The 12,526-nt window shown below is 56.1% G+C and overlaps 2 protein-coding genes across 7 annotated transcripts in view; one reads left to right on the forward strand and one right to left on the reverse strand.

Annotated features, from left to right (window-relative positions):
• Positions 1–1,621: 1,621 nt before the first annotated feature.
• On the forward strand, positions 1,622–5,541 carry TMEM42 (transmembrane protein 42). The gene is made up of 3 exons (XM_045529804.1): positions 1,622–1,838; positions 4,058–4,204; positions 4,855–5,541. The coding sequence occupies exons 1-3, from the start codon at positions 1,647–1,649 to the stop codon at positions 4,993–4,995; spliced, it is 480 nt and encodes a 159-aa protein (XP_045385760.1). The 5' UTR covers positions 1,622–1,646; the 3' UTR covers positions 4,996–5,541.
• Positions 5,542–9,398: 3,857 nt separating this feature from the next.
• The window catches only part of ZDHHC3 (zinc finger DHHC-type palmitoyltransferase 3), a 50,772-nt gene continuing 47,644 nt past the window's right edge, over positions 9,399–12,526 (reverse strand). For 3 of the 6 annotated variants that reach the window (XM_045530883.1, XM_045530885.1, XM_045530882.1), the window contains 2 exons: positions 11,781–12,023; positions 9,399–10,962 (listed from right to left, as the gene is read on the reverse strand). In XM_045530883.1, the coding sequence (XP_045386839.1) occupies positions 10,918–10,962; positions 11,781–12,023 (288 nt within the window). In that variant the 3' untranslated portion in view covers positions 9,399–10,917. Of the gene's footprint in view, positions 12,024–12,526 lie in introns of all 6 variants that reach the window. The other 3 variants (XM_045530886.1, XM_045530884.1, XR_006729930.1) reach the window with 2 other exon arrangements.

Genomic DNA, 12,526 nt, shown 5'->3' on the forward strand with positions numbered 1-12,526 from the left:
CTTCAAAGCATGCAGAGAGTTGATCAATGCAACACCACTTGATTTTCTGGAGGTTCAAAGTAAGATAAGAGCTTTCAGAGGGGATCATCTTTGAGCTGAGGTTCACACAGCCCTTTGCTCAGTGGTATGGTGCAGTGAGCTTCTCTGAGCCTCAATTCTTGATGTGCAAAGTGGGAATTTGTACCATATTGGAGTTATCCACGCTTTTATTTGAGCCACAAAACCACCCTGTGAGAGAAGCAGGGTAGTGTGAAAGGACTTCCATGAAAACTTCTTGAATGAGAGATTAAAAGAAAATGCTGCCGAACAGTATGTTCACTGTGAAATCGTTCGTTTTTAAAAATGTCTCATATTATGTAAATTATTTATTTATTTATTATTTATTTATTTATTTATTCAGAGACAAGGTCTCCCTCTGTTGCCCAGGCTGGAGTGCGGTGGGATCACAGCTCACTGCAGCCTTGAACTCCTGGGCTCAAGGGATCCTTCCACCTCAGCCTCCTGAGTAACTGGGACTACAGGCATGCACCACCATGCCCAGCTAATTATTATTATTTTTTGTAGAGACGGGGTCTTGCTATGTTACCCAGGCTGGTTTCAAACTCCTAGCCTCAAGGTCAGGTGATCCTCCCACCTCCACCTCCCAAAGTGCTGATTACAGGCCTAAGCCACCATGCCGGGCCTATACCATGTAAAAATTCTTAAATATTTGTACTCTACATAACTAAACATGCGTCATAAAAAGTACTCTATTAGCTGATTTTCCTGGAGAGTGGAGGTAGTACTTTATACACTTCAAAAACACTTTTATTTTCAAGGAAATAGAATTTTTAAATGAAAACACTTTAAGCATATATAAGTGCATAGGAGATTAGAAGCAACGTTAATCCTGAGTGGAGTGACTATGGAGGAGTTATTTTCTTCTCCCTGCTTATCCATATTTTCTATAATTGTGTGCCCATCTGGGGCTTTTCATTTGTCAGGAGCGCCGGCCTCAGTCTTAGTCTGGAGCCCTCCAGCGCCCTCTGCCGAAGCATCTCTCCATTCTGTGCTTCTCAAACTGGAAGGAGCAGGTGAATCAATCTGTTAGAGGTCTTGTTAAAATGTAGATTGAAGCTGGGGGCAGTGGACAGCGACTCGAGAGGCCAGGAGTTCGAGGCTAGCCTGAGGAACATAGCGAGACACCGCCCTCCCCACCCCCGGTCTCTTAAAAAAAATTTTTTTAATAAAAAAAAAAAAAGTAGATTGACTCAATGGGTTTGACGTAGGGTCGGGGGGTTCGGCATCTTTAACGAGTTCCCAGGGGACGCTGATGCCGGATCACACCGCGCGGCCAGGACTGCAACTGCTAGGCTGCCGGTAGTTTACGTTCTTCCACAGCAACCGCGGTGTCAGTCTCGGCCTCGGGATCCGGCCCCGGCGTCTTCCCACGCGCACAAACCACCGCCTGGCCAGAGGGACGCGCGGGGCTCGACCCTCGCCGCCACGCACCGGCACCTCCGAGGCCGGGAGCGGGCCCAGCGGGCCTCCGTGGGCCCCGCGTCACGTGGACGGCGCGTCACGTGAGGCCGCCGTCCAATCACGCGTCCGCTCGGCCCTGTGGGTGGCGGGCGCGGCGGGCGCGCGGAGCGGCGGCGGCCGGCATCATGGCGGGGAAGCCGCAGCCCTCGGGCGGCGCCGTGGCAGCCACCGCCTACCCTGACAGCCCCGTCGACTTTCCCCCGCACCTCCAGGCGGGCGCGATGCGGCGCCGCTTCTGGGGCGTGTTCAACTGTCTGTGCGCCGGCGCGTTCGGGGCCCTGGCCGCCGCCTCCGCCAAGCTGGCCTTCGGCAGCGAGGTCGAGCCCGGGGCGCCGCCGCCGCTGCTGCTGCGGGCGGGCGGGCGGGAACGGGCGGGGCAGGGGCGCTGCGGGCCCCCGGGCAGGGGCGGGGTTGCGGGCGCAGGGCGCTGCCTCACCCCGCGGGTCTGCCCTGCGGTCCCGGCGCTGCGGTCAGCTGGGGGGAGAGCATCCTTCTACTCCAGTCGCACCAAACCCTCGTCCAGTGTAGGCGGTAAGAGACGTCGGGGACTGAGGCCTCCTCCCTTACCAGGCACCTAAAATCTTTCCTCCGATTGGGCTAGTTCGCTCTCGGGGAAGTCTACACCTCCTACATCCACCCTCTACCTCTCATTTTAAGCCCCTTGTGCCTGAGCATTTCTCTCCACGTGACTCTTAAGGTGAGAAACCTGTTGCCCATCTCTTTACTCCGTAATTAACGGGTGTTTTGACCAGTCTGCCCTACTGCCAGGGAAATTGGGAGTTTGGGTTACCCTACGTATAAAGGAATACTAGGAGAAACATTCTGGACATTTCCCGGACGCTGAAAACTTCAAAACTGCCTTCCCACGTCTGCTAAGGTGTACCTCTTTGCCTTTCCTGTTCTGAGTCATAGAGCAGCCCCTGCTTGCTAAAGGAGTTTCCTTGCATCTCCAGCCTGGGCCCGGGCCCTGACCTAGACAGTGTTCAGACTATTTAGGGCTATTCCGGTGGGAGCTGCCATGCTTGAGGTTAGGATCCTGCTGGGTGTAATTCTTGGGGTAAGTGGTCTAAGGTAAAATGAGTGACTCTGTGGGCTCTGAAGCTTTTTAGTCTTTTCAGTTGTGAACCAGGTGGTTATAATTCTTTATGTAAGCAGGCTGCTCCTGGCCCATATGATGCCCTTGTGTAAATTATAAGAAAGCACCCTTCCTGAAGACACTAGATAGTAAGCTGCTGGGAAACTGTTACAAGAAATAAGTATGATGTTTAGATGAGTCCAGCATCCCGAGTTAGCAGCCCTGTCTGCAGGCAGGTTTCTAACTTGAAGCCAGGCAGAGGAATCTGCATATCCTTTGTGTAGGAGCCTTCTAAAGATCCTCACTTTTCTCAGAACTTCCTCTCAAAGTGATGCCTGGGATCACCAGTCAAACAGTTTCAGGTGGTGTTTTCCCTGGGTAGGGCTGTGTCCTGGTTAAGAGCATGGAGCCACACTGCCTGGGTTTGAATCCTAGTGGTTCTCACCACTGTGGCACTTTAGGAAGATTGTTATACTTAATGCCGTTGGTTCTTTATCTGTGAAATGAAGTTAAGGAATAAATGGGAATGCACTTAAAACTCTTAGCACAGGAGCCAGGCATCATGGCTCACGCCTGTAATCCCAGCACTTTGGGAGGCCCAGGTGGGAGGATTGTGTGAGGCCAGGTGTTCAAGGCCAGCCTGGCGACATAATGAAACCCTGTCTCTACAAAAAAAAAAATGTGTGTGTGTGTATATATATATATATATATATATATATATATATATATATATATAAAAGAAAAATTTGCTGGGTGTGGCGGTTGCTGGGTGTGGCAGCACATGCCTGTGGTCCCAGCTACTTGGGAGGCTGAGACAGGAGGATCACTTGAGCCCAGGAGTTCGAGGCTACAGTGAGCTATGATCTTGCCACTGCACTGTAGCCTGGGTGACAGAGCAAGACCCTGCCTAAAAAACAATAACCCCTAAACTAAACAAAAAGCACACACACACACACACACAAAACCCAGTTAGCACAAGGCCTCGCACAGAGTAAAGCTCAAGAATGCCTGAGGTGGTGGTGGTGGGGGGGGTTGTCCGGAATGGGCTGTGACCTGCTCAGGATTAGGGGATGCAGATGGGGGACAGATATGGCTAATTTTACCTGTTTTACCTGATCCAGAGAAGTAAGGTCTCTACCCCTGACTTACTGGTACTACCAATCAAATAATAGCTAGTTGTCCCTCTGGAACTGATCTTCAAGCATTGGTCGCTGTGGGACCAATAAGGGACTATTCAGTAGAAAATACTGTTTCGGGGATTAGCATTTTGCTTTTGCCCAAGGTCACATGGCCAGCAAGGTGGCCAAGTAAGTGTCTTCTCTGAGTTTGTTTCACCTGTAAGATGGCTTGTGGCGACCTTAGTAGGGGCCTGGCTGCCCGCAGTCCTGGGTGTGCTGTGAGGGGGGAGCTGCAGGTCGCTGCCCAGGGCAGATGTGGCTGCAGTGACACTTTCTCCTGCAGGTGAACGTAGGCTTGTGCGTCTTAGGCATCATAGTGATGGCAAGCACCAATTCCCTGATGTGGACCTTCTTTAGCCGGGGCCTCAGTTTCTCCATGTCTTCAGCCATTGCATCTGTCACAGTGACTTTTTCAAACATCCTCAGCTCGGTGAGTAGCCAGAGGATCCTAAACCTGGGTTCTGGGTGAGTTGTCCCTGGGGAACCCCTGCTATCCCAGACAGGAAAAAGGACTGGAACTGAAACAGATTTGACAGTGGCTTGACTCCTAGATGGCTGCTCCTCTAATCATGGAGGAATTCTCTAGTTAGATAAGAATGAAACCTGAGTGTAAAAAGCCTATCTGCTTGATGTCCCTCCGGCATGGAGTCCTCCTTTGGAAGTCTCTGTGCAGCCTGGCTATGTCCTAGGGTTCTGTGCCCTCAGGCATGAGATGTGGAGGGTCGAGGTTCCTGGAGACCTTTCTTCCCTCTGTAATGGGAAGTTAACATGGTGGAGCTGAGCCAGTGAGTCTTGAGTTGAGGGAAGAAGGACTTGGTGGCCCAGCATGGGTCAGTGAACACCAGGTACCAGCTGGGCCTTTCTCATGTGCTTTGCTGGGATCCAGTGCTATGCAGGAGGTACAGGTGAGACAGAAGTGAATGGAGCGACTTGATAAAGGTGACAGCTGAGTTTTAAGCCCAAGGCTTCTGGCGCCAGACCTATCCTTCTGGGCTCCTTAGGAAGGAGGTCAGCCCCAGGGCAGTGAGGTTGTGCCCAGCCACTGAAGTCGGGTCCCTCACCGCTGTCTCTGACCCGCAGGCCTTCCTGGGCTATGTGCTGTACGGAGAGTGCCAGGAGGTGCTGTGGTGGGGAGGAGTGTTCCTCATCCTCTGCGGACTCACCCTGATCCACAGGAAGCTCCCGCCCACCTGGAAGACCCTTCCACACAAGCAGCAGTAGCGCCAATTGGCTGGACAGACCAGCTGGAAAGATAACGATGGTGGCCCAGCCTTGGGTTGGCGTGTGGGACTGCTTCCCAGGGGGACCCAGGTGTGCAGCCTTCTGACCACCAGCCAAGAGGAGATGCTAGACCGGCCAGGCCTTTGGGCCAGCCCTGCTCCCAAGGGAGGCAGGCCTCTGACGGAGCAGCTTTGAGGGTGGACAGCTCTGGTTTCTGTAAGGGGAGTACAACCACAGCAGTGTTCTGCCTGAAGCATTCCTCATAATCTGTACAGTGTTTTTGATTCTTTTGCTCCCAGGCCTGCCCCAGTGAGTTTGGCAGATGCTGGAGATCCTGGGCTTGGTCTGCTTTGAGCATGGAACTTGAAACCACACTGTAATTATAGTCCTATTGCCTGACAGAGGCCAGTCACTTAACTGTAGACCAGTGACTGGTGGGGTTTTCTGACAACTCCATGCTAATGTACCAGGCCATCTGTGTCACGCTTATGTATTATGGCAAGAGAAGGAAAACTGAGTTAATAAATACTGTTTCATAAGTTAAAATGACCAAGTATGGAAAAATCTTAATTCTTTCCTCCATTTTTGATTAAGAGGGAGCAGCTGGGGTGAGCTGAAGTCCCTGGAGTGGAGGAGGCAGGCGCGGAGGCTCTGCCCGCCAGCTCTGCCCACAGTGTGGTTCTCAGCTGCTCTGCTCCCTGCTGGACTCCAATTTCATGTGTCCTTCCTGACGTCATACAGGCTAGGACTCTTCAAATTGAGAAGGGTCTGTCCATTCCCTTGGTATTCTCGAGGAGAAAAGTTTGACCTCACTTTGGAGACCTTGCTTTATTTTACTTATTAGGAAAGAAAACTGGCCCAGGGCTCCTCCCCTCCCCCTGCTTTACCTTTGGGTCTTTCTGTCCTTTGCTTTTCTTTCCCAGATCCCCTTGGGTCTTTTTTTTTTTTTGAGACAGAGTCTTGCTCTGTTGCCTGGGCTAGAGTGCCATGGTGTGAGCCCAGCTCACAGCAACCTCAAACTTCCGGGCTCAAGCGATCCTCCTGCCTCAGCCTCCTGAGTAGCTGGGACTACAGGCATACGCCACCATGCCCAGCTAATTTTTTCTATATATATTTTTTAGCTGTCCAAATCATTTCTTTCTACTTTTTTTAGTAGAGATGGGGTCTCGCTCTTGCTCAGGCTGGTCTCGAACTCCTGACCTCGAGCAATCCTCCCGCCTCGGCCTCGCAGAGTGCTAGGATTACAGGCGTGAGCTACCGCACCCGGCCTAGATCAGCTCTTTTCTGCGTCAGGGCTCTTTCTATCCAGGGAGTTCCAGTAGCATCTGCTGAGGTGGGGACAGTAGCCATGGCAACCAGGCAGTGAGCAGCCTGTGCCACCATCTGCCTGAGACACAGAGGAAACCCTGTTCCTTGGCCAGAAAGGGTCCTTGGAAGCCCACCTAACCCACTCACCCTACAGACAAGGCCAGAGGGGGAGAGTGGGGCTGCCGTGGCCAGTCCGCGAGCTGGGGGCAGAGCCAGCCTTAGGTTGGGAGTCGAGTTCTCCTGGGCCCCGAGCCTCCACTGTACTGGAGTCACAGGTTTGGCTGCTTGAAAAGGAGGGAGCTGAGCCCGTGTGTTGAGGATTCAATAAGGTAATGGAAGCTAAAAGCCTGATGCCCGGAAAAACCGAGCCCATACTGAGGATTGGCTGCCCACTTCTCACTAAGCTGTGAAGGACTGATAAAGGGACCTCGCTCTCCACGCGCCAGGGATTTAAGAGCGCGCTCAGGACGGGCGTGTTTCCACCGGGCCAGGCCCGCGGCAACAGCCTGCACACGTTCCGGGCGCCATGCTGAGCGCTCTGCCCGTGTCAGGTCATGGGAGCCTCACGACAGCCGTGTGAGGTGAGTGCTGTTTTCCTCCCCGGTTTTCTAGGAAATGGAGGCACAGAGAGCTAAAGTGACATGCTCGAGGTCACATGCCTTCACGATTTGATGCCAGGAGCCAGACCCAGATTGTGTGACTGCTCCCCTGGGAACGGTGTGCTGGGAGGAGTTTAAGAGGCAGCGTGACCTCCCGTTACTGGACAGAGGCTTCCCTGCACTCTCCAAGTCACAGCTGAGTGGTGGCCCTCTTTTCAGAACGGTTGAGGGTGGCCTAGCAGAGGAGCACCAGGTGCCTGTTGAGCACAGCGTGCTGGCCAGTCCTGCTCGGGTTGGGGTTTGTTGCCGCCACTTGGTCTCGGCAGCGTGGGCCAGGGAACCCCCCTGAGAGCCATTGTCCCGCTTCCCCTCGGGTCCCTCCTGCTGTGGGCCTTGCCACACCAAGCTCCTCTTCTCAGAGGTGACGGCCACACGCTCACCTGGCGGGTGGAGTTGGTGGAGGGGCGAGAGGAGTCACGCCTCGTCCCAGTGGAGACTGTGAGCATCGGGAAAGACATCAGCACCCAGGCGGTGTTCCACGGGGACCAGAATGCTGTCACCTGTGAGTACAAGTGCCCAGATGGTGGCCACGTCATTGGGCTCCTTCGAACTGACGCTGGGTTGTCTTCCGCCTCCTACAACTTCATGTAGCTTGAAACTGTGGCACCTGAAGCCCACTCCACGGCCCCTGTGCTTCCGTGGGTCTAGGTGAGCCTTCGAGGCACCTTCAGTTCGCGAGGAATTTGGTCTCCCAGGTTTGAGGTCCCTAGACCTTCTCTGGTGGTGGGTGACCCAGCGGCCCCTCTGAGCCGAGCCATGGTGTTGATGGGTAAAGATCATGATCCTTCAAGGAGACCAATGCAGGGAGGGAAGGAGGGAGAGACGAGGAGTGGCCACAGCCCTCCTGGGCAGTGGGATGCTGAGCAGGTACCCTGCCCCGGGCTCGCCCCCTCCATACTGCGCTTGAACTTTCTCCACTTTGGTCCCAGCAGACATTGCACTGTCACATTCCAACACTGGAAACATCTCGCCTCCTCCAAGCAGCATTTGGAACGTGCCCTCCCCAGTCTCCACCAGCCGTGCCCTTCCCTTTGCAGGAGGGGCTCCGCTTGAGAACCCTCTGGGCTATGGCTCTTGGGCCAGTTAGTGAATTTGCTGAGCCTGTTGTTTCAATTCTTCCCTCTCCTCGATTTCAGCCTGCTCAAGCCAAGGAGTAAAATCTACCCCAGCACCCCTGCCCCCAGCCCATCACCTTGGAATGAAGCTGTCTTTGGCCCCGTGGGCCTCACCGCAGGGTGTGGGGGGCGGCCAGGTCAGCCAGAGAGGATTGGCCAGTTGAGGAGAAGGATTTAAACAAAGGTCCCCCTTCCTGACCTTTGGGGTACAGAACAGAACCCCAAGGGCACTTTGCGGTAAGCCCCTGGCCTTGGCTACTGCCTCATCTCACTAGTGCTGGTGACCCTGTGAGGCCCAGGGGGAGCCTGGAGACAGAGCTGGCAGGCCCCACGGGAAGCCACCAGGCCAGGTGACAGGCTCCCCCTCTCCTGAGGTCTGGTTTCTCAGCTGGGGCAGGTGTCCTTTCTCAGCAGCCTCAGGAGCAGCAGGCAGGCCCGGGCAGGGGAGGCCCTCCTGCTTCTCCGCACAGGCCCCGCTGTCTGCCTGCTCTTCCCTTGAGTAGGGGTCTGTGCCAGGGCCGTGTCACCCTGGGGAAGAGCCGCTTCCTTGTGCCCTTCTCTGCTAACTGAAGCCCATTCCTCCTTGTTCTGCCCTACAGAGACTTGCTCACATGATCAACATGCTTTTAATTAAACTCTGACCACTTCAAAATGACTATGTGGTCCCCGAGTCCTTTTTTCTTTATGCCAAAAGGTTCTTAAAGTATCCTGTGCTGGGGGGGGCTGGGGGGATGTGGTCACAGGGAGCCGTCACAGGGAGCCGTCACATCCTTGACCTTCACAGGTCAAGGGGGTCTCTCTGAGGGGTGGGCATCTTTGTTCTGCCTGTTCAGGACGTCAGCCCCTCTCAAAGGCTGTAACCTCAGCCGGACACACCCCAGCAGAGGTGTGTGTAGCCCGAATGAGGGTCATTCTGTGTGCGACTCACAAGACATTTAGAGGCAGAACACCTGTCATCCTCCCCGTCTCAGGCCCTCCAAGTCCAAAAACCTCAATCCTAGTCACCCTTGCCCCAAATGCCCACCTCCCTGGCATGCAGTAGGTGTCCAATAAATGCTTATTGAATGAAAGGTGATTCAATTTCCCTCTGCTGGAAATACCACGAGGGTGGTGACGCACAGGGAAGGGTTTGGTCAGTCACCTGCGGCGCTGTGCCAGTCCCGAGAGGCGGTCAGGCCGCACGACACTCACTTGTCTCCCACACCAGGGAGGGAGGACAGGGGCTCTCCTAGAGGGGCCCTCCAGGTGCCTCAGGAGGAAGGACACTGCCCAAGGCTCTGGACTGGGATCAGCTGACAACAGGAGACTCTAGCCACTGAGGTTGAGCAAAGAGCTTTTTATTCAAACAGAGGCAAAGGTTTGCACCCAGCCTCCCTCCCTATCAGTCCTCATCTTGTTTTGACATCAGCTGCGATGCTTTCAGTTTAAGGCTAAGCAGAATGTTATGCTGTCAACAGCTACCACAGAGAGAAGGCCACTGTGTCATTGGTGTGGGGGCACAGGGCTCGGGATACTGGACAAGTTGTCGCCCACTTGACCCTGGCTGTGGCCCAGTTCAGCACCTCCCGGAACAGGGCGGACGGATGTGGCTGAGGTCTAGCATGGAGGTGGGGTCGGGGGGCAGTGGGGCAGGGTCTGCCTGTGTGCACGCAAAATGCCTCCCCACGCCAACCTTCCTTTCCAGAGCAACCAACCTGAAAACAGAATTGGGTCTGGGGCTGGTGAGTACCTCTGCTTTCCGGCCAAGCTGGCCCCTAGGAAGGGCAGTTTTAACCCCGACGTGCGAGGACGTTTCTCAGGGGTCATACGGATTTGCAGACACCTCTGACCTCGGGCCTGAACCCAGCACAGAGGTTGATGTCAGCAAACAGTGACTGGCAAACCCTCTCCCCTTATTCTAACTGCTGCCTCCTAGGGGACTCCGGGAGCTGGCCCTGCTGGCCTCCTTGCCGTCTCTTTGGTACACAATCCACCACGCTGGCAGCCCAGGGCTGCCTCCGGGTCAGGAAAACAAATAGGGGTCTGCGCAGTCAGAGGACGGCTCCCCCCTAGAGTGAGTTAACTGCCTCTAGAGCTGACTCGGCTCCTTCCACGGTCATTACTGAATATTAACGCTGATGTGGACCAGGAAACGGGGCCTGCAGGTGGGAGTGGAGGCCCCGGCCTTTCTGGTTGCTCTGTTGACGCTGGAGTCCTGCCGTCACCCTTCTCGTGGGACACAACTGGAGAGCTCTGAGCAAGGGCAGGACAGGGGAGGCTGTGTGAGCACTGGCCCCTCTGAGCAGCGCTCCCGGACAGAGGGTCGCTCTGCCAGAACCATCGCCCTCACGGCACGGCCTAGGATGCTCCCCAGGACTGCGCCAGTGCCTGGCCCTCCTCCCTTCTCAGTGTCCTAAGGCCAAACACTGACCTTCTGCCCCGCTGAATTGGGGCCACGGCCCCTCTGGGCCAAGACTCACGCCGTTTCGCCTGGAGCTGGAAGAGGGGCCCCACACAGCGACTGGCGTGGGCAGGCTCTGCTGAGCGCCCTGCCTTCTGCCGACGCCGGGCGACACGGGAACGGCCCAAAGAGAAGAACAGAGGCCTACGCCGGGGAGGGGGGTAGGGAATCCATTTCTTATACCAAATTGGGATGTGAACGCCTCTGCTGGACTTTGTGCAGAACCAACCACCGGAATGGGGTTCAGGAGCACCAGGACCCCTGTTCAGACCTGTGGTGATGGTCACAGACTCCCCAGCCTCAAGAGGGGTGACTAGGGTCCAGGTTATCCTGGCAGAGTGCGTGTCTGTCTGCCTCTGTCTGTCTTCCCGGTTCATCGCTCTGCAGGCCCGGGCCACACTCATCCTTTCAGAGACAAGACGGGCATCGTCTTGAGAAAACTGGCCTAAAACACACAGGCAGGATTTCGGGTCAGTTCTACCCACGTGTGCTATCCGATTCCCTCCGACAGGGAAAGTTAAATTAAGTTCTCATGGGGGAGGTTAGCAAGTCTCCAGTAGCTCTAACTAGGTCCTTCTCCTACCCACACCTGTGCATGGGGAGGTCCGCGGCCGCAGGTGGGACAGCTCCAAGCTGTCTGACTCAGTGAAGATTCCAGTGTCTTTGGAAGAGGAGCTCATGTTTGGTGCTACCATCCTAACTCAGGCTCGTGTCCACGCTGGGCGTGTCCCACCTGTGTGTGTACAGCCTCCTCTCAGACCTCGCCTGGCCCCTCGGAGGTAGCTGTGGCAGCCACATCTCCCTCCTAATTTCAGTAGGCAGTGGGGGAAGCCCTGCCCAGGGCCCCAGTCTTCTCAAGAGAAGACAGGAGTCTCAAGGAAAGCCCGAGAAAAGCCCTTTTTCACCCTGGGCCACCCTGGTCAGGCTTCCTTTACTGGGCAGAGCTGTGCAAGCCGCCCTGCCTTGGAGAATGGCTCCTGGCAATCCTTCTCGGGACAGACTCTTCTTAGTGAACTCAGAGAAAGTCCCCCATCCTCCTCTGCTGTCCCCAGGCCACCCCCACCCCAGATGTGGCCCCACGTGGACAGAGGGAGGAGGAGGGGCTCCAAGGGGTGGCGAGGCGGCGGAGGGCCTGAGGGAGGCATTGGGGCGCTGGGAGCGTCACCCCCACGAGCCCCTGTAGCCAAAACCCCCGTAGGGAGGTCGGTAGGCATGTTTTCCTGTTCGGCTCTCTCCCCACAGCAGCATCTATTCATCTGTCACCTCCACAGAGTCCTCGTCCCTCGTCTCCTCTGACTGCTCCTCCGTCGTCTCAGCGTAGTCGGTGTCCGACAGCGATGCCACCTGCCGCACCAAGTCCTTGTCACTGGGGATCTCTGGCTGACACGGTCTGGAGAAGGGGTTGAACCAGTTCAGGGAGAAGTCCCCACCAAAGGTCTCTTTCACCGACTGCCAGCTGCCCGCGCGCTGCCTGGGCTGATTCTTTCGTTTGAGGCGCTCGATGCCCTGCGGGGAGAACGGGATCGAGATGTCAGCATGGGGGGGCCCTGCACCCCCTGCCCACGCCCAGCCCCGAGAGAGCACAGCCCGCTGTGGCCCAGGGGCCCCCCGAGGGCCGCCAGTGTGGGCAGGGGCGGCGGGGAGGGGCGCAGCAAGCAGGGCCCGCCTCCCCCCACCCGCCCTCCCCTTCCTGCCACAGGCGCGAGGCCTCTGCGGGCACGAGCCGGGCGCCCATCCGCTGAGACCACTGAAAGCGGTGACCCCTCCTCAAGTCTTCTGGGCCGCTCCCCCCAGGGCAGGAGCCGCACACTTAGCATGAAGAAGGAGGAAGGGGTTAAGGGGAGAGCGGGGGACACAAACAACATGCGAGGTGACGCAGCAGACGCAGGTACAGCCAGTGCCAACATGCACGGGGTCGCTGTGGGGACGTGAGGGCTGGGCTCAGGCTGCTCATGCGGACACGCCCTGGCCTCTCCCAAGCTGCCCACTCACCTGCCTCTGGGTGTCGG

The sequence above is a fragment of the Lemur catta genome, chromosome 18 (assembly GCF_020740605.2).
Source record: "Lemur catta isolate mLemCat1 chromosome 18, mLemCat1.pri, whole genome shotgun sequence".
Classification (NCBI taxonomy): Eukaryota; Metazoa; Chordata; class Mammalia; order Primates; family Lemuridae; genus Lemur; species Lemur catta.